General features: G+C 39.8%; 1 protein-coding gene across 1 annotated transcript in view; it reads left to right on the forward strand.

The window, feature by feature from the left end:
• Positions 1–508: 508 nt before the first annotated feature.
• Positions 509–22,624, forward strand: part of LOC140486052 (TSC22 domain family protein 1) — a 37,524-nt gene continuing 15,408 nt past the window's right edge. Inside the window, exon 1 of the mRNA XM_072584643.1 lies at positions 509–804. Coding sequence (XP_072440744.1) covers positions 698–804 — 107 coding nt within the window. The 5' untranslated portion in view covers positions 509–697. The remainder of the gene's footprint in view (positions 805–22,624) is intronic.

Genomic DNA, 22,624 nt, shown 5'->3' on the forward strand with positions numbered 1-22,624 from the left:
GTCGAATATCTCCTTGCATAATAAATGTCAAATTTGATTGTAATAGCAGTTCCAGTAATGTAGCCAGGAGTGCTTTAATGCATAAAAGGTGCTTTGGATGCTGAAAGCACCTATGAGAAGGTATCATAACTGAAATCCGCAACTGCATCTGATAATGTCCATTATGTACTTGGAAAATTAATCTCTTCCTTTTCGTTTGTTACTGAGTTCTCTTGAGAAGCACTTTTAACTATCAGTACAGAAATATAACTGATTTAATAAATTTTCATTTATGTTGAATAGGAATTTGAATAACTTGTATTTGCATCTAAAACCACCTTGTGTTATAGGACTTGCATTATCTTGGTTAGTTGGTCTGTGTTCACTGGGTTGTATAATCGCTCATCGTAAAGATTCTAATCTCTGGTGATAGTTTATGTAACTGTGTGTCAGGTGATCCAAGTACAGTGACGTCACTGCCTGGCTCTTGTTTTCTTTCAGTTGCTAGTATCCAGCTGAGAAACAATCTTGCGTGTAAGAAGCAAATGAGTTTATCGGTGCATCGAAAACGTGCAGGATTTGCAACGTACATGTGTGTTCTAGAGAGTGTGATTTGCCTGGGTTTGCTGTGAAATGCATAGTGCTGTACCTTGGGCAATGTAATGCCTTGTGTCTCAGAATTTTGTACATTGAAGTGTTTGGATTTGTCCTTTGGATCATGCAACGCAAGACTTTATCAATGAAAAATACAGTTCTTCGTGCTAGAGGCCGGGACAGAATGGCAATCAAAGTGCTCTTTTGGGAATTGGAGCAACATTTGAAGAGGTATTTTTGAAGTACAGTCTAAGTGTGCCTAATAACAAACAAGATTTTTGCAAAAGAATAAATATTCAGCTATTTCTTTCCTTTTTATAGATTAATTAGTCTTGTTAGCACAAAGATAAGATGTTCTATCTCAGACACAAACAGAAATTACTGTCTGGTAGCATTTGTGGAGTGAAGTCAGAGTTAACGTTTGGGGCCCCCGACCCTTCCTCCGAACCAGTTTTGCTGAGCTTTTCTAGCATTTTCAGTTTTTGTTTCTGATTTCCAGCATCCGCAGTTCTTCAAGTTTTTATTTTGTAATATCATAGAGTTGATTACATATACCCCTCAGTAATTTGAAGTGGTTTGCTGTTTTGATAATGTATCTCCAAACTACAGAAATCATACTGTACTGTATCCCTGTCTTTGGAAGCATTATTGCACTTTAGTCGGTTTGTGAAACATCAACACGTTGCATTTGTTGCTGTTTTGAAAGTGTTGCTAGAAAGGTGAGTGCTGCCGTCTACCCAAAGAGTGCTCGCTGTGCCCTCTGTCATTTATCACTGGTCTATTGCAAGTGTTTGGTTGTTATAAAATTGGGAAAAATAGTGAGTTTGTTTCTTTCGGTTTTGTTTTAACCCTACTCACTGTTTTACATTTTTTTTAGCAAATAGTTACAATGCAATTGACATTGATTTTAACAAAGGTGGCATTTTATATGATAGGTAATGTTTCTAAATAATATATTTGTGTGCTTTCGATTGTAAGCCCAATGATTTCATTGCGTATTCCCTTTACAGTATGAGTGAAGGATTATGGCTCTCTGTTGTCTGCATTGCATGTGTAGCTGAAAGCATTCTCTCACCAGTAATTTTACACCAGACCTACATTCCTAGTACACGCACTTACATTTGTTTAAATGTTAACTAGATATTTGATTAAAATTGAACATTTTCTGTACAAGTCAATAGGGAGTTACCGATGTGCAATGGTATGATTATATTCTGTTGAACTTAATTTTCATTTCCCCTTTTACAGAATACCTGAACTCACACAACCTTGACCCTCCCACTGTGCAAACCTGTTGATACATGTTGATTAGCGTGGATGTTTTCTCTTTCTTGTTTTTAAGGATATTGGGTTGATATTGAAATTTCCTTCATGGTGGCAGAATTTTATTGTTCAGTTCCTGCTTTTCAAGTCCAACCTCCCTGCTTGTTCGTCAATGCACTCGATCTGTCCTAACTTAATTTGGCTGTCGTGTACATTAAATAATTTCTGACGTTCAGAGAGATAATAATAGCTGCTACCACCTAAAAGTTAGCTACATTTCAAAATTCATGCTAAAGTAAAAGTGAGTTCTTTTTCCTCCCAAATTTCCTTCAGCTTAAAAGCTGAGTTGCCAACAACATGGTCATATGCCTGCAGCACTTTATTAGAGAGAGTGATAGATACTGAGTTGGGAGTTGGAGATAACTTAAAATGAGGTGAAAGTGGGTAAGTGGTAGCGAGTTGCAGACTGCAAGAGTGAGATAGCTAAGAGCTCTGCAACCAATTGATGAGGGAAGAAAATAGAGATTTCCAAAAATTCTGACAAAGACATTAAAACTGAGGAATCATATTGTTGCATAGTGGAAACTGGCCATTTCATTCAGTTTTTCATCACCTACTCTCCTTCACAAATCCTTTCAATATTCATTTTGCTTTCAAAATACAAGGAAATCGCCTTCCAGAAGAATTCCCAAGCTTTACTTTGACAGTGGTCTATAATAGAGAGCTCGATGTTCCAAACACCCTGTTCATTTTCATATCACATTCAGATCTGAGTGACGTGTGTTTGATTTGATTTGCTTCAGAACCTGAGCTTAAAATGAAGACTGATATCTCAGTGCTATTTGGGGAAGTGTTGCACTGTTGGAGGTGCTGTTTTTCAGATGGCACATGAAACCATGGATCACCTAGTCTGCTGAGTTATTCTAAGAAGTCTCATGGCACTGTTTTGAAGAAGAGTTATTCCTGGTGAACTGGCCAATACTTAGCCATAAGGCAGCATTATAAACATATGTTGTGGTCCTTGCGTTTTGTGAGATTGTGTAAATGTAGGAAAACTAGCTATATAGCACAAACGACTGCTCTTTAAAAAGGAATTCACTGGCAGTACATGAACTTGGGATATCAGTGGTCATGAAAGATGCTGTATAAATGCAAATCTACATTTTCTTGGCTATTATTTTCAGGCAGTTGAAGTGACATTGTTTTCTTTGCTTTTGCACTCTGTAATTACAGATACAAAGCTGTATGCAACTGTATCCTAACTAAGTTCTTGTAAAAGTTTAACATTGGCTCATTGGTATTACTTTTTGTCTGTTGCAAAATCAAAAATTCTATATGATCTTGCCATTATCACTTGTGGAACAATTTGAAGACTTAAAATGACCATGTTGTACCACGGAAGGAGCCAGTAGTGAGTGTAGTGTGTTTAATCTGGAGGCTAGCATATGTTCGTAGTTATGGTTCAGTTGAAGTGACCGTTGAGTAAAACTTTGGGAGTTAACAAGGAAGACCTGGCAGAGGGCAATCCTCAAGGATTGAGGATATGAAAGATTTTTGTGGTGATGAGGTGCAATGGCACGTACTAAAGTTGGAAATTGCCACCTGTGACACAGATTTGAAACTCACTCTAGCTCTTCGGTTCAAGGCACTTAACTCAGCCAGTAAAATTTGGATGCTTAAAAATAAATTAACATTCTCCTTTACAAATCACTTTGGGAAGCTGCTGAAGTCTTTTTGATGTCATTGAGATGTTTGGCATGGAATCAGACCCTTCAGTCCAACTCCTCCATGCCAACCAGATATCCCAACCTAATCTAGTCCTATTTGCCAGCACTTGGCCCATATCCCTCTAAACCCGTCCTATTCATCTACCCATCCAAATGCCTTTTAAATGCTGTAATTGTACCAGCCTCCTCCACTTCCTCTGGCAGTTGATTCCATACACGCACCACCCTCTGTGTGAAAAAGTTGTCCTTTAGGTCCCTTTTATATCTTTCCCCTTCACCCTAAACCATACTTTCTAGTTGTGGACACCCCCACCCCACCCCCCAACATTCTTGCACTCTGTCTATTTGTCTTATCCACGCCCTTCATGATTTTATGGCGCCCCTCAGCCTCTGATGCTCCACAGAAAACAGCCCAAGCCGATTTAGCCTCTCCCTATAGCTCAAATCCTCTGACCCTGGCAAAATCTTTGTTAATTTTTTCTGAACCCTTTCAAGAACAGGGAAGCTGGTCATTCAGGAAATGATGGGCATACTTTTACCACTAGCTTGTGTTGATGGTAATATGGTCTAGTTCTGATTCAATTAAGAAGGCAAATTGAACATTTGAGGATGAAGATTGAATTATTCGAGATGACGTTTAGATTCTGTAGAGAATGGAAACAAGGCCTTCAGCCCAACAAATCCACACCTACCTTCCGAAGTGTGACCCATCCAGACTCGTTCCCCTACATTTACCCCTGACTAATGCACCTAATACTATGGGCAATTTAGTATGGCAACTCACCTGACCTGCACGTCTTTTGGAATGTGGGAGGAAACTGGAGGACTCTGAGGAAACCCACGCAGACATGGGAAGAATGTACCAGTTCCACGCAGACAGTCACCTGAGGTGGGAATCGATCTAGAGTCCCTGGTGCTGTGAAGTAGCAATGCCATAGTGCCGCCCTTAATTTGAATGAGCTTATGTTAAGAGAAATGTGTGAAGCTTTTCTTGCACCTGTTGTAACTCTCCTACAATTAATACAGCAGGCAATAGGAAGCACGATTTATTGGTTACTAATGGGAAGGATCCCAGTCACCCTGTGTGACCAGTGCCTGTGCAGTTGTGTTATGTGCATGACCTTAATCTTTGTTAACTTCCACCTCCCGGAATGAAGTATCTTGCATGCATAATACGCTTTTGTACTTTTTGGTGTTATTCAAATTGAAAAATGTTTGCTATTTTTACTTGTATGCTAGTTGCATGGTTTGTTTTCTATAACGCTGGAAATCTGAAATTTAAAGTAGTGTGCTGGAGAAACATAACAGGTCTGGTAACATCTGTAGAGATAAAAAAACGGAGTTATCGTTCAGAGTCCAGTGACTCTTTGTCAGAACTAGTTGAGAACAAAACAGCCTTTTTGTTTCTGTTGAATCATTTTAACTCCAGTCCGATTATATTGTAAAACTCAATACCGTATTTATGTTCCAAAGTGATAGTGACATAAATTTCAAACCATGTCCCTTTGCAAGATATCAGGATAATAAAATTTAAGTTCCTCAATGCAGTTAAAAATTCAGTTAACAGAATTAAAGCTGTTTTAACTTTGAGTTGATCTTTTTTATTTGTTTCCTAATTTTCTAAGTTTTATAATTTTAGTTCCAATGCAGATAGATAGGAGTGCAAAATATTATATGCATTAAAAAGGGGGAGTGGTGATCACTTTCAAATAAGTGACAGAGGAACCCAGTGCTACTAATTGAAGGTTAAAAGCTATAGGAATGTGACCCAACCCTAACTTGTGGAATGCTGTTCAATATCATGAAGAAAAATTCAATCTTAATCTAGATATAAAAATACAGTTGTAAACCTGTTTCTACAAAGCATGTAGACAGACCATGTCCTAATGCTAATTTTAGATTCATTAATTTATAGCTGATGTTGAAAATGGGTGTTCTGTAGAGCTAGGTTTACTGGTGTCAATCACGTTTATTTACAACGTAACCCTGCAGTGCTCTCTATTTCAAGCTTTAAATGTTCGAAGTATGTAAATGAGACAATGTAATATTGATTATCTTGCAAACCAAAGGTAGATCATCGTTTTTATTGCTATTGTTGTTCCACTTTGCTGGGGGCTTGCTGTATCTTGCGTAGGTCAAAATGAGACAGAGCTGGGAACGCCTGGGATTGTGGTTTGCTTTGTCACTTTAAGGAAATGCATTTAAAGCATTGTATCCCACTGTAAGGCACAAGTGTAAATGGGAAAAGTACAGCTTTCCATCTAAGAGGTAAAAAATTCTGTGAATTTCTGTAAACCCTTTGGAATCTAGATTCAGCAGGTAGCAATCAAATATTTTTCACGTGAGGCAGACACCTAAAGTGGAATACCGACACTCCAATCTGACTGAAATCTGGTGGTGATATGAGCTCGAATTCTGCTTCTGCATGCAATATTTGATGCATCATTGCACTGTACCCTTGAACCACCTCTGATCTAGCTATTGGAAAACATTCTCCATTGAAAGCAGCACTTCACTTTGTAGATGATTAACAGCTCTTCTGTATTCTGAGGCTTTATTATACTTCATACTGTAGGTTGGATTCATAAACAACATGACTTTTGGTCATGAGCAAAGCCAAGATGGTGGATCACAAATCACACACAACTAATGAGAGCCCTTGATCATTGGAGGTGATCTTAATCAGAGGCGACAGTAAAAATTTATGCTGAAAGCTGCTGCTGGTTCATTGTTTTGAGGCAAGATGGTTATGTAAAAGAGCATAACTCTATCTGGTCATATTTGTAATTGTCTGCTTTAAAGTTGAGAGTTGGGGGGGGTGGTGGAGGACTAACTGTCTCTCCCAGTTTGTGTGGGAGGGAAAATTGCATAATGTGTTGGCTGCGTTGGTGTTTACTAAAAAGGCAAGCGAAGGTTTTGAGAGGAAGAAGTTATTAGTCTCAAACTTGAGAATTCCTTATTTAAGCTAGTGTATGCTTGATTGTAGAACAAATCAAGGCAACTATATTTAAAATGATCTTTGTTACACTACTTCTGTCTCAAGGTGTTAAAATATATTAGTGCAGATTTCCTGCTTTGTTCCAAAAACATCTGAAGCACGAAACTGTCTGGAATAAGCTAGAAATAGGCTGCAATCCATCTTTCACAAAGCAGTATGTTCAAACTAGTTTCTGCATTCCAAATTACCAGTGAAACACAAGCTAATCTCAATTAGCACATTGGCACTGATGAGACCTTTTAGCCAATCAAATCAAAATTACAGGGAACACCTTACGTGACTGGATCTGTGGTATGCGATCCCTCCCTCATTCTTCTGTTTATTGTACATCTAATTGAGCCTCCATTACCAAGTTCTACTTTTAACAATTAAATTGTAGTCAAAGAATCTCTGGCCATGTCTTCTGTTGCCTTGGCACTACCACTTCACCATGGCCTTCTCTCTTTTTTGTCATTGACATTTTGCCCCTTAACTAGATTCTCAACTAGACTCCACACAAATGCTGATGACACCCAGACCTACCCCACTATTAACCATATTCTGATCCTCCCCACACATCTGTTGTCTCTGCCACTGTCCACAAATCCTTTTTCTTGGACCCAGTTTTTAACCTATCTTGATGTTTTCAGCTGGGTGTCAAGTTTCTGTCTCACTCCCTGTCTCACTCCTGTGAAGTACCTCAGGTCATTTTGCTATGTTAAAGATGCTATGTAAATAGAAGGTGGTGGCTTAGTGTTATATACATTCCGATGATGCATTTAGACTGCCAAGTATTTTCTCCATTCCATCATCATCATCATAGGGAGAGGCTGAACAGGCTGGGGCTGCTTTCCCTGGAGTGTCAGAGGCGGAGGGGTGACCTTTATAGAGATTTATAAAATCACGAGGGCACGGATAGGATAAATAGGCAAAGTCTTTTCCCTGGGGTAAGGGAGTCCAGAACTAGAGGGCATCAGTTTAGGGTGAGAGGGGAAAGATATAAAAGGGACCTGAGGGGCAACTTGTTCACACAGAAGGTGGTGTGTGTATGGAATGAGCTGCCAGAGGAAGTGGTGGAGGCTGGGACAATTACAGCATTTAAAAGTCATCCGGGTGGGTATATGAATAGGAGGGGTTTGGAGGGATATGGGCCAAATGCTGGCAAATAGGACTAGATTAGGTTGGGAAGTCAGGTCGGCATGGATGAGTTGAACTGAAGGATCTGTTTCCGTGCTGTACATCTCAATGACTCTATCATGAGCCCTCAATGTTGTGTGTAATTATTGTTCAGGTCTTCCTGTGATGGTGATGGAGGTAAGCTGAATGTGTGGAAAAAAACTGTAACTACAGGGTTGGATCAACAGGCTTCTGGCAATCCATTGTTTACAGGAGTTCAGTTTATTTCATCATTTTTTTTTCCTCCCACACGATTTGCTAACACCAACTCCAGAATGTACTTTGTTAAAATCGCATAGGTTGCTTCTACATACCAGATTTTGAAGGCTGCTTTTGCTGTTAGAAAAAAGCCACAAGCAGTGTAACATACTGAGGTGAGTTTCTCTTTCCGATAAAGGTGAAGGATATTTGCACAAGCAAAAGGAACATCTGGGCTTTCAGTATTGGCACCAAGTGCTTCCAGTTCAGTTTTGGAGTGATTGAATGCTTTTCATATGAAGATCAAAATTTGGAGCCATTCAACTTATCACACCTACTCTGCCATTGATCAATATCTAAATGATTACTGAATAATAGTCTTCAACCCTATCGAAGATGTGTTCACTGGATCGATACAGGGTCCCATTTCTAATCCCTCTTCAATGTGAGATTGCTAAATTGGTGCAAATCTCTGTCAAATAGAACATGGAACCTATATTTGGAACTTGAGAAGCCGTTTCTTTAGCACTTTTACAGTTTACAGAGAGGAACTTTGATTAGTTTTGGTACCAAAGTGAACATCCAGTTGAGCAGTCTCCTTTGCTAGAGTATATTGTTTTGGTCTAAAGGTAAAACGATCACTTAACAAGTAGAAGTTGCTTTTGAGGACCTGGCCTTGGGACCGTAACAGAAAATGTCAAAATTAGGACATTCATGTAATTTGATGGATGCCAGTCTTCTAGTAGTAATTGGAGAAGCTACATGTAGCTCAGTCAGCCTCACTGAAACAGCCAAGGTCAAAACTGGAAAACCATGCCGTTTACATGGTCAAGACAACATTGTGAAGGGCAAACAATCTTTCCTCATCTTTCGCAAACTGCATCCCAGCTCATGTCCTCTTCTAGCACTCTCATCTGTCATATATCTGGTTTGAACTGCCCTCACTTGGTTCCATTCTTCCATCCATCCATCTAGTCAGTCCCAGTAGATAGATAACCTGTAATGGTTTCTCTTTCTGCTCTCTATAACTTCTGCAGTCTCCTGAAGACTTTTCCTTGCCCCCACCCCCTCGTATTTCTCATACATCATTTCTTCTAACCAAACATGGAAGATCGAAGGTATTGGTTTTGATCCCTGCCACAAACTCCCTTCCTGAACCACTGACTACTCACTTTCTTTTCCTGACCATCACTTGTGGCCAGGGTATCCTACTTGACTTCAAGAAGAGCTCTGACTGTTAGTGCCATCACCAAGAGCGACTACGTTCACAACCATAATTTGGCCTGTCTCCACTCATCAGTTGAAACCCTCAGCCATGCTGTTCTTACCTCTAGATTTGAGCATTGAGTGCTCTCCAGCAAGCTTCTCCCATCCTCCTCCCTCCATAAACTAGATCTCACCAGAAACCTTGCTGCCCCTATACTCTCAGGTACCAAATCCAATTCTGAAAATGTGTTGCTGGAAAAGTGCAGCAGGTCTGGCAGCATCCAAGGAGCAGGAGAATCGACGTTTCGGGCATGAGCCCTTCTTCTTCCTGAAGAAGGGCTCATGCCCGAAATGTTGATTCTCCTGTTTCTTGGATGCAGCCTGACCTGCGCTTTTCCAGCAATACATTTTTCAGCTCTGATCTCCAGCATCTGCAGTCCTCACTTTCTCCTACCAAATCCAATTGCCTAGCACTCCTGTGCTTGCTGACCTACATCAGTTCATGGAAGAGAAAATGAGGACTGCAGATGCTGGAGAACAGAGTCAAGAGTGTGGTGCTGGAAAAGCACAGGAAGTCATGCAGCATGTGAGGAGCAGGAGAATAGACGTTTTGGGCATAAGCCCTGATGAAAGGCTTAGGCTTATGCCCGAAACATTGATTCTCCTGCTCCTTGGATGCAGCATGATCTGCTCTGCTTTTCCAGCACTACGCACTCGACCCTACATCAGCTCATGGTCCAGTAACACCTTCATTTAAAGATCTCAATCTTGTTTACAGGCCACTCCATGTGTATCCCTTTCCTTTCTTTTTAAACATCCCCAGCACACACTCTGCATTCCTCTAATTCTCTCCTCTTGCTTACCTCTGATTTTAATTGTTCTGCTCTTATCCATGCTTTCTTGTGCCTAGGGCTTTAACTCTGGAAATTCCTTCCTACATCCCTCGAGCTATAATTGCCATTAAAACCTTTTTTAATCTATCGCTTTGACTAAGCCTTCGGTCATCCATCCTAGTATCTCTAAGTCACTGATTCCCAACCTTTTTCTGTATGAAGGCATATAAAATCAGCCAAATTCCATGGCATGCCCACTGCATGCACAATATTGGATGTGTATGCATGTGTAGCTCTGGATTCCTGAAAAGTTTGCAGCACACAGCTTGCTGCAGCATGCTAGTTAAAAACGCTGATCTATATGGCTCACGGTCAAAATTTGTTTGAATACACCCTCTTATTGGGCGATGTTTCATGATGAAAAGGGTACAAATTAAAGAGTTGTTTTAATAATGCTTTCACTGGTTAGTTAGACTCTCACACCACCCCTTTGCTTTCTCTCCCCCACCATAACCTGCACCATGAGAGATACTCAAGACTGATACGAGGGCACCTGCTGGTTTAGTGTGATAGTCAGAGTATGGGACTGCTTATCTAGTTTGGACTGTAGTACTGGTCTTAGGAAGGAAATGCATTGGTCAGACCAAATTTGGAGTATTGAGTGCCATTCTGGGCACCTTATTTAAGGATTTACTAGAATGAGATCAGGAATGAGATTTTAGATACAAAGAAAGATTAGAGAAATTGGGCTTATTCACCTTGGAGCAGCGAAGGTTAAGAGATGACTTTACTGAAGTGTTCAAAATTTTGAAGAATTTTGACAGGGGAAAGAGGATATTCAGTTTCCACTAGTTAGTATGTCATTATCTGAGGACTCTCAATTTCGAGATTTGCTGTACGAGAGTGAGGAATGAGATGAGGGTTAGGGTTTAGAATGTGCTGCCTGGGAGAGTGGTAGAGGCAAATTCCATTGGAGGTTCCAAAGGAGCTGGAAATATAAAGGTGAAAGTAATGAATATAGAAACCAAAGAGCTGGAGATTGGAACTAGCTGCATAGCTTTTTTGGGAGCTGGTACAAATGCAATGGGCTGAATGCCCACCCTCTGTACTGTCAAGTTCTGTTTTTCTATTGCAATCTATGTATTTAATTACTTTCTTGCTTCCCTTAGTGCTTTGTAAAATATTTGTACTGTTTTGTACAGTGGTCAGGGAATTTACAGTAGGAACCATTTGGTTTGAAGTACAATCAGTATATTTGTGCAAGGCTGTCATTGATTAGGAAAGGTCACCACTGTTATTTCACAAATTGCTAAACCCCTCTGTTCATTCAGCTTCTTGTACTTTGTCCATGCGTGACAAAGTGTGTATTTACAGAGATAAGATGTGTTTACAAGGACAACAGACTGTTTGATTGCCTTTAAATGGACAAGGCTGATATATATATGTGACAAGGTGTGAAGTTGAAATCTATCTTCATCATAAAATACACTTTCTCAGGAAAATATCTGACTGATTAGACAAACCGTGCCTGCATGTAACTGGTACACCAACACCTCTATGCACATCAATTTGCTCTTCATAGTATGATTTTAGTGTAATGTTACCTTGGGGGAAACAAGTCTGTTTCTGAAATGAATTCTTGCAGACAATGTACTTTACTTTTTCATTGGCCTGTTAAGCAAATTTCTAGCAATTTTGTAGGTTTGTTGGTTTTGAGTGATTGACATTTAAGACAATGTGTCATGTTTGTATGCATAAAGAAAGCATTGTACATTTTGTTTCTTCTGACATGTTGTCGGAATTGGTCAGCTTATTGGTAATCCTGATTTAAAATGGCAAGCTCCCAAAGTACAAGATCAATTCAAATTTGTTTCCCCTTCTCATGTATTTCCACCCCATCCACAAACTTGCATCTGAAGTTTTTTGCCATAGCCCATTTGGTCATTCACTGGATGTTATTCCATACTTAATATAATGAAAAGTGCAGCCTAACTTCAGCAAACTGTCATTCAAGCTTGTGCATATTTCTATAAGATTATCTAACATTTAAATCTCAGGTACAATGGATCTATTGCTTGCAAAATCTCCTGTAATTTATACCTATTCAATTTTTGGGCGTTCCTCATTGTGGCTTGATGGCAGTACTATGCACACTGCTCCCAAGTGTGGACTTAAATAACCTCATTATAGTCGCTCTTCCAGATATATATCCTAGAATTCTTAGCTTTACTTCTGTTGCCTCATTACAGTGTCTAGACTTGGATTGTATAAATCCAAGTTTACCTTGGGCAAACTCAATCTGTGGCATCAGTCACTAGAATAAATGAAGCCCTCCCCTCAGCATATGGTGGAAATTTGCACATAAACTTTTTAAATGATATAATTCAAAAGGGGTACTACTAATGCCTCCCCCATGATTTGCATTGGATATTTGTACCTCATCCTTCAAATTTTTTGGTAAGGTGTGCCAGATAAAAATTTAAATTGTTTTCTTTCAAGGCTTGTGAGCTCACAGAGCAACACTTACCAGCCATGTATTTTCCTCACGTCAGTGGGTTGATTTTTTTTAAGACCAAAATCACTGAACTACTTCAGTGTATTCCCATTTAGTACCTAGTGATAGCTCGCCTTTGCAAATTTCTATTTAAAACCTGACTGCGTTTGCATGTCTCTCATCTGTGATGATTTGACATAAATACAATCAGCTAACCTCTTGTCAACCCACAAAATTATGAGCTTCTCAGCACAAGTTCAGTGTTTGAATAATAAGCTATTGAAACAAGCTAGCAGTTGTAACAGTTTTGAAGGAAATAACACCTTGCATATTGTTTTTTATTTACAAAATCTGCTTTGAAACAGATTCTTAAAAATAATACTTTTCTGTGGAAAATAGTTAAAACGCTGAAAGATGGCAATGTTTGTTTACTGTGATTAAATCTGAGATTCCATTTCATTGTTCCTCTCACTGTTCACTTAACTACCACTCAAACTCTGATCCTTTTCAATTGCAATGCAGCACTCCTAAACAGGTTAAATAATCCTCTGTTCTTTCAACTTTGTTTCTCGTTACTCTGTTAGATTCTACCCTGTTCCCAGAAATCTATTCATTCGACACCATCTTAAATATATTGCACTGCAATTCCTAAAACAGCCCAATTACAGGATCTCTGCCAAGTCAATATAAAATGCTCTAACAAAATATTTCTCAGCACCTGATGTCACAAGGCTGACCATGCCAACTGCTTGAGTAGTGGTGAGCTGCTTTCTTAAGTTGTAATGGTCTGTGTGGTAAAATACTTGGACAATGATTTTTTGATTTAATTTTTTTATTGTCACATACCTAGATACTGTGAGAAGTTTTGTTTTGCATGCAGTACAGGCAGATCATACCATACAAAGTGTATTAGGATAACCGAACAGTGTGAGGAATACAATGTTACAGCTGAAGACGAGGTGTGTAAAGAGATCAACATTAAATTTGAAATTTGAGAGGTCCATTCAGAAGTCTGATAACAGCGGAGAAGAAGCTGTTCTTGAATTTGTTGGTATGTGTGTTTTAAGCTTTTGTATCTGCTGCCTGACGGAAGAGATAATAACTGGGATGGGAGGGGTCCCTGATTATATTGGCTACCTTTCTGAAGCAACGAGAAGTATAGATGGAGTTTGCAAGGGACTTGGTCGATTCATTGATTGTCGAGCTGCTGGTTACTTCTGTGAATTGCAGCTTTCTATTTCTGGTTATATTTCTGTCTCTCACATTGTCCAACCAGTATGGCAGGAAGTGCATGTCTGGCAAAAGTGGTAAAGGTAAAATGAACTCATTGCCTGAAAATATCCCACTGGGTTATATCGAAGGATGTCAGTGTGGGAGGCCATCTTTCCCATTGATCATTTGTAGGGCTACTCCAAGTTTTAGTAATTCCCTTAGCAGAACCTTGGAATATGCCAGCTCTTGGTCTTCAACACTGACTAGAAAATCAGCAAGATTCTGATACCAGTCCAGGTGCCAGTATTGTTGTACCTCATTCAAGGCAAGATTTCATGAACCCATCGTATGAAACCAGAAAATGCATATTCTGATTATGCAGTGAGATGTCCCAGGATTCCGAAGATGTTAAAATTGCACACGTGTAATTTTTATGTGAATGCAATAATCTCAAAGCTATATTGTAGTCAATGGATTAATTCCGATTTATGCATTATAGCTTGTGAATTAGATTTTTTTTTAGACAGGACCACGTTTTAACATTTAATTCAGCACAAATTGAGATTTTGCCGATTAGATAAGCGAATCATGCAAATAGAGCTTTGTTCTCTTTCTCCCTGTCCTCCACTCAAAAAAGAAATAGATATGTAGAGTTGGATAATAGCGCTGTGATTAAAGCTCAGCTTTCACGACAGATTAATGATAGCATGCACTTTGCAGAGTTGACATTATAAAATATCCTGAAGTGCTTTATAAGAGCATTTACAAAACACTATTTGATTGCGAGGAATTCCAAAACTTTGTTTAGGGATTAAATATAGAAAGATTTCTGTATTTTTTTTAACATGTATATTTTTAAACAACTGCCCTTGAGATACTCACTGTGCTCATCTCTACCAGATGAAGATGCACGCAAACATTTTAACCTCTAGAGGAATTAAAAAATACTTTGTCCAAGATAATACTGAAGTTACATCTGATTGAAGCTTTAGTAGGTTTCCTGAGGATAGATAAGATGGTGCATGTCTCGTGAAATGCTGGCCCTTTACAGACATTCAGCAGGTTGAGCAGCATCTACTGAAAAAATACAAGTTTAGTTGTGTATCTTCTCTTGAAAATGAATGATATTAAAGATGGGCAGTATTTAAGAAAGGAGCTAAGATTGGTTGTACATGTACACTTGGTAAGTCTTGGAATGATCTGTAAAATGCTGTAGTGGGGATCAGGATTTGGTTAAAAGGCAGAAATGATGAACATAGACAAAACACATATAATGGGAGAAGTCAATGAATTCAAATACGTACACAGGACTAGGCTCTGTCTTTGGTCCACTACACTGTTTCAATGAACCTTGAGAAAGAGCATCTCTTTGGGCACTTTGCGACTTGCTGACTTTAATAGTGTCCAGAACAGTGTGATACCTGTGGGAGAACAATGTGGTATGAGAGTAGATGAACAGGTTTTTTTGCAGTTTTTTTTCTTTTAAATTTGTCAGTTAAGTCACTTTAAATCATGGTTTTTCTTAAATTGTTCAGAACAAAGACAATTTTCTGGACCTTAGATTTTCATGCTACAAAACTATATTAGAAATATTAACATTGCAACAATAAACCTGTTCCTTGAATCCTGGGGCTTCTCTTTAACCAGTGTGCATACACATAACTGGAACAAGCTTAATATAAAATCTTAAGGAGCTTCTGGAATTGTTGAGCTTGCCTTTCCCATTTTTTCACATTTCCTATTTTAGTGCTGTGTGCACTCTGAACTTTTTCTCTCATTTTTCTCTCATCACACCTTCTATCATCGATATAAATCACTTCTGTTCTTTAAACCATTTCCAGATTCCAACCTTAGCACTGAGACATTCCCTTTTTCTGTTTCTTGCTTTTTGTTAATCTGCAATATCTTTGGTCTGAGGGAAAGTTGCAGATCTGATACACCAACTATCTCCTGATTGCTGAACAGATGTTTATCTAAGCTACTGTTATTTACAACTGTTCCAGTTTCTGTTTCTAATCACAAGCATTTTATTTTTTTTTAGTTTTCTATTTGTCCTCTGAAATAATAATGTAGTTTTCACGGAGTGCTGCTGTTATCATATGTACCTGATTAATTTGGGACGTGCCAACCTCTTCTGGCAGTTCAATTATGTGTTCAAGTCCTGCTGGGGCTAATTGAAAAGTTGGGAGTTCTATCTGTGTTTCAGATAGCATTTCTATTTTAGCCAATGCCTCCAAAAAAAAAGGTGATTTGACTGCCCACACATCTTATAGCTTGTCGCTCCTTTCACTGGAGCGGAATGGCTGTCTTATACTTTCATATGTGACTTCACGTTAGATTAGATTAGATTAGATTAGATTACCTACAGTGTGGAAACAGGCCCTTCGGCCTAACAAGTCCACACCGCCCTGCCGAAGCGCAACCCACCCATACCCCTACATCTACCCCTTACCTAACACTACGGGCAATTTAGCATGGCCAATTCACCTGACCTGCACATCTTTCGACTGTGGGAGGAAACCGGAGCACCCGGAGGAAACCCACACAGACACGGGGAGAACGTGCAAACTCCACACAGTCAGTCGCCTGAGGCGGGAATTGAACCCGGGTCTCTGTTGCTGTGAGGCAGCAGTGCTAACCACTGTGCCACCGTGCCGCCCCGTTCATTGTGTCATTAATATAATTTATAGAACAGCATTTCTGTTCAACCCCTCTGTAATTCTTGTCAATCTTTGTAATTTCCTTTCCAGTTTGTAACTCTACATTGTTCCCTGTAGTTGGTGGCCTTTTGATTACACTGAGCAATGTAATAGCATCTTTTATCTCTCGTCGAACAGGTTTTGAGGTTGACCCTTCTGGGACAATCCCTCCCTGCACTGCAATATTATGCCTAATAAAATATTAATATTTCTTCCCCTTTTTGTTTATTGAACACCTGGTATCCAGGAAAATTTCATATCTTTTGCTGCCCTTCTTTGAGCCAAGTCCTCCGGTGCCACTATTTAAGCTAGGTGGCAAGGAAAAGCCAGTGAGCTTGAGACTGGTGAGCCTGATATCAGTAGTGGACAAGTTATTGGAGGGAATCCTAAGGGACAGGATTTTCATATATGTGGAAAGGCAAGGACTGGTTTGGGATAGTGAACATGGCTTTGTGCATGGGAAATCATGTCTCACTAACTTGATTTCGTTACTACTTCAATAAAACTCGGGATTGATGAGGGCAGTGTGGTGGATGTGATCTATATAAACTTCAGTAAGGTATTTGGTTCCACTGTTCATCATCATTTGTATAAATGATTTAGATGTGAACACAGGAGGTATGGTTAGTAAGTTTGCACATAACACCAAAATTTGAGGTGTCATGGACAGTGAAGAAGGTTACTTCAGAGTACAACGTGACCTTGATCAGATGGGCCAAGGAATTGTGGATGGAGTCTACCTTAAATGTGAAGTGCTGCATTTGGAAAGGCAAATCCAGGTATGGCTTTTACACTTAATGGTAAAGTCCTGGGGAGTGTTGCTGAACAGAGACCTTGGAGTGCAGGTTCATTGCTCCTTGAAAGTGGAGTTGCAGGTAGATAGGATAGTGAAAAAGTTGTTTGTTATGCTAGCCTTTATTGGTCAGATCATTGAGTATAGGAGTTGGGTGGTCATGTTGTGGATGTACAGGGAATTGGTTAGGCCACTTTTGGAATATTGCATGCAATTCTGGTCTCCATCCTATTGGAAGGATGTTGTGAGACTTGAAAGGGTTCAGAAAAGATTTACAAGGATATTGCCAGAGTTGGAGGATTGGAGCTAAAGGGAGAGGCTAAATAGGTTGGGGCTGTCTTCCCTGGAACATGAGAGGCTGAGGGGTGACTTTGTAGAGGTTTATAAAATCATGAGGGGCATGGATAGGGTAAATAGACAAGGTCTTTTCCCTGGGTTGGGCAAAGTCCAGAACTAGAGGGCATAGGCTTAGGGCAATTGGGGAAAGATTTAAAAGGGACCTAAAGGGGCAACATTTTCCCCAGAGTCGTGCGTTTATGGAATGAGCTGCCAGAGGAAGTGGTGGAGAGAGGCATTGGGATGGGTATGTGAATAGGAAGGGTTTGGAGGGATATGGGCCGAGTGCTGGCAAACGATTAATTTAGAATATCTGATTGGCATGGACGATTGGACTGAAAGGTCTGTTTCCAAGTTGTGCATCTCTATGATGCTGTAACTTACACCTTTGGACATGATTGCTCTAATTTGAAAGGTTTTTGATCTGGAGTATTTACCATAAACATTGGACTCAGTTTATATCAACAATGCAACTCCATATGGAGGGAAGTGACATTATTTCAACCAAACCAAACTGTTGCATAAAGCTTAGAGCTGTTTTCTGCTGAGATGGCCTCTGATATCAGGATTTGATGCAGTGCAATAAATAAGTTTTGAATATATAGTAACACTTGTTACATCAATTCAGTCTTTCAATCTGTGCACCATTAAGAGTATTCCTGTGTTTATTGGCTGCTCCATGATTATTCCATTAAACTAAATGTTAGTTTTGGCCTAAAGAACAGTACTATTCTTTGAGCAGACAGGAGTTGATGGGTGTGTCGGTAACTGATAAAACATAACTTTATATAAATGGGTCCTTGATGGTGAAATATATTTCCCCAGTTGCCAGTTTTGCTTCTAAGAAATTGCTGTATAAACAAGAGTAAAAACTCTTGATGTGATGGGCCCAGATTGATCAACAATCTTGTCAAAATACTTTGTAAGAAGAAACTACTTATGTCCAGATAGCTTTATGATTGGAAGTCTGGAAGAAGTGCATACTGATGAAGGACCAGTTTCCTTCACCTGGGGCCTTGAAAATATCACTTGTGTTTATTGTATAACATTTGCTGGAGGCATGCTCCTGGGACCCCTCATTATCTTTTAACATTCTGTTTTATATCTGTTTCTGCATGTGTTTCTCATTAATTGGCTTGAATGGATGTTGGCCTATTTGATGAAATAAAAAAGGGCATGAGAATGGCATTGAGAGAAAATGGAAGAATTCATATTAAATCTTAATTGAATAATGTCGATTATAAGGACTGTTTGGTATAATTTAATTCCAATCAAAATGCTGAAGTAGAACCTATCAGAAGCAAGTGTCTTAGAACAATCAAAAATGCTAAGAGGTGATCACTCCAAATATATGGCCAGCATCCTGGAGCTGTGAACACTAAATATTTGTTATAATAGTAGCATATGTCCCTCATTCATAATGACCATGCTAATGTAACAAGACCATTTGTTCATGGTAGAAGGGTGCACTAATAGATGTGCAGGCCTTTAATATCGAATATCTGAAACTTAAGATAATTTTCTTCAAGACAGGGGCAACTTTTTCTCACACAGGGTAGTGCATGTATGGAATGAGCTGCCAGAGGAACTGGTGGAGGCTGGTACAATTACAGGGATAAGTGCTGGCAAACGGGACTAGATTAGGTTAAGGTATCGGGTCAGCATTGACTAGTTGGACCGAAGAATCTGTTTCCATGCTGTACGTCTCTATGACTCTATAGGAAGATGGGTTGCCTGTTGATCCCTCAAGTTGTAAATCACATCTTGCCTTCACAGTGGCACGGTGATGTAGCTAAAAGCCTTTCATTTTTGCTGTCCAATCAGCACAGCATTATTCCACACTACAGACCTGAGTCTCTATTCACAATTGCAGTGAATTAGTGAAAGGATTTCTGCTGACACCAATTTTGATTGAGGCAGGGTCTTGTGCCTCTGACCCAGGCGTTCCAGCTTCAAGTTGCACCTTGTGATGGCTATGGAGATGTGTTGTGATGTCTGAGAATGTTGACTTTAAAAATACTGTTCTAAACACTGTAGGTTTAAGAAACACTAACAGTTCTCCTGAAAGGTCTAATCTAATAAATTGATTTAAAATAGTAATTATAGAACTGTTATTGGAATAATGTTTGCACATGGAGTGATAAATAGATGTTGGGTGTGTTGTGCAAGTAAGTAGCATACAGTAGTTCAATTTGGGGCGGCACGGTGGTTAGCACTGCTGCCTCACAGCGCCAGAGACCCGGGTTCAATTCCCACCTCAGGCGACTGACTGTGTGGAGGTTGCACATTCTCCCCGTGTCTGCGTGGGTTTCCTCCGGGTGCTCCGGTTTCCTCCCACAGTCCAAAGATGTGCAGGTCAGGTGAATTGGCCATGCTAAATTGCCTGTAGTGTTAGGTAAGAGGTAGATGTAGGGGTATGGGTGGGTTGCGCTTCGGCGGGGCGGTGTGGACTTGTTGGGCCGAAGGGCCTGTTTCCACACTGTAAGTAATCTAATCTAATCTAATCTAATCTAAACCACTTAAGGCTCTTGTAGAGTGGTTGAATAGTTGCTTTGTAGTGTGTCTACTGAATTAAATTTGTAATTGTTGCAACAGTGAATTCATTATCAATATCAGCAAAGTGGCTGGTGTAAACCCACATCATTTGGGACTACTTGAACTGAGTATTGCACTACATTTCAACAGAATTCTCAGTACAAATTAACATTTTTAAAAGGGGGTTAAATGCTATGAAATTGTTAAAGCTTCTCTAGTTCTAGGATAAATAACACTTAATGTAGAATAGTAAAAATGCAAGCAAAGCTCTGCAATAATGTGTTGACTGTCTCATCGATATAAAAAGTTATAAGGTTTCATATTTTACTCAGTGACCTAAGGCTAAATTTGTATAATTGGCTAAATGTTGAGTGCTCGAAGAGCAGGTTCTGGATAAAGGAAGTAAGCAGTTTAAAACTGCTAATCTCACAATATTCCTGGGGCTCCTGCTTCAGTACTTTTAGTTGGATTACTTAATTGATTTGTGTGAAATAGGTTATTGATGGTTTCCAGGAATAAACCAGATCCCAGGTTCCAAAGAGCTTTCATTTCATTATCATCCAAGTGACTTTTTAAAATGATCTTGAAGTTTACAATCATCTGTCTCATTTAATTATCGTACATTAACTAAAGCGATGTTTTGTCTTGGCCAGGTTATCTTAGCCACTCAGACTTGGTCTAAGCTTGTTCAAAACATGCTTCCACTGCCTGCCATTACTCTGGCCTGTATTCCTTTCTGTCCTCTGTATGCTGACAGCTGTTGTGTAGTGAAATGAGTAAAACAGTGAACCCATGCAGTTTGGATGCTTTTGTGCATATCTTTGAGAGCAATGTGATTTGTCATTTTTAGATTTCGGTTTTTGACATTAGGGAAGGATAGTAGGCTCATTGAAAAATTGAGGAAATGAAATTGCACCTTAGAAAGTAACTTTTATGTAGTAATGCATACTTAATCACACGATATTGTGGAGCATTTCTGGATGCAGAAAAAAAACAGATTAAATTGCATGCTCTCAGAACCAGTGGAGCTGGCAGCACAGTGATGCGCAGTTGGAAGCGAATTGCCTGGGAATCATCAACATTGATTCTGGACCCCATGAATGTTGGCATGAGGCCTACATGGCAAGGAAACCACATTGAAACATGTCAATTCTTAAGAGGCTTGGCAGGGAAACATTGAGAGGTGTTCCCCCTCATGAGTGTGTGTAGGACCAGAGAGTATAGTTTTAGAATAAAGGGGCACCGGTTTAAGACTGAGACGAGAATTTTTTCTGAGGGTTGTCTCTCTTTGGGACTCCTTGTCACAAAGATCTGTGTATATTTAAGGCTGAGTTGGATGGATTGTTGAATTGGAGGGAAATCGAGGCTTGTGGGGAAAGGGCAGGAAAATGGACCTAAGTAGTGTCTGATCAGTCTTGATACTATTGAACAGTGGAGCACTTTTGAGGGACCGAATGGCCTACTCTTGTTCCTATTTCTTATGGTTTTTATGGACCTGCTGGTGTACCACCATGCCCTCCCCTGCGTGTTCAATTAATGAATCAGCATCCCCATGTTGAACAGCACACTTGGAGAAAGCACTGAGGATGGTAAGGGCAGTGAATGTACTCTGGATGGGGGATCTTCAATGCTCATTAAGAGTGACTAAGTAGCAGTACTACTGATCAGGCTTGTCCGGTCCTAAAGAACATAGCTGCTAGACTGGGTCTGTGGCAGGTGGTGAGGGAACCAACAAGAGGGAAAAACATACTTGACCTATCACTGTGCTAAATGGGACAGATTTCAAACAGTTGTAGCAGTAAGCCATTAGCAGAAGCAGAATTGTACTCCAGCACAACCTGTAACCTCCCAACCCAGCAAGTTCCCCCACTCAACCATTGCCATCAAGCCAAAGTTCAATCCTAGCTCAGTGGAGAATGCAAGACAGCATGCCAGGAGCAGCACCAGGCATACCTAAAAAAAAATACCTAAAAGGCGAAGCTCCAAAGCAGGAATACTTACATGCCAAACAGCAAAGCAGCAAGTTTTAGTCAGCATTAAATAATTCCACAACCAACAGATCAGACCTGCAGTCCTGCCATATACAGCCATGATGATGGTGGACAATTAAACAACTCTCACTGGAGGAGGACATTTGCATCCTCAATAATGGAAAAACCCAGCACATCCCTACAAAGGTTAAGACTGAAACATGGCAATTCTGGCAAAAAATTATTGCAAAGTGGATGATCCATCTCTATCTCCTGCGGTCCCAGCATCACCGAAGTCAGTGTTCAGCTAATTTGATTCACTCCACTTGATACCAAGAAATGGTTTGAGCTATTAGATACTGCAAAAGCTATGGGGCTTTACACCATTCCACCAATAGTACTGACAACTTGTGTTCTCTAACCTGCTGCATGCTTAGCCAAGCTGTTCCAGTATAGCTATAATACTTGTATCTGCCTGACAATGTGGAAAATTGCTCACATACATACTGTACAGAAGAGCAGTACAAATCCAGCCAGTCAATTATGACCCCACCAGACTACTGTTGATAATCAGAAAGGTGTCATTCATCAGCAGTGCTGTCAAACAGCACCTGCTCTGTGACACCAAGTTT

This window comes from Chiloscyllium punctatum, chromosome 15 (genome assembly GCF_047496795.1).
Source record: "Chiloscyllium punctatum isolate Juve2018m chromosome 15, sChiPun1.3, whole genome shotgun sequence".
NCBI classification, from domain to species: domain Eukaryota; kingdom Metazoa; phylum Chordata; class Chondrichthyes; order Orectolobiformes; family Hemiscylliidae; genus Chiloscyllium; species Chiloscyllium punctatum.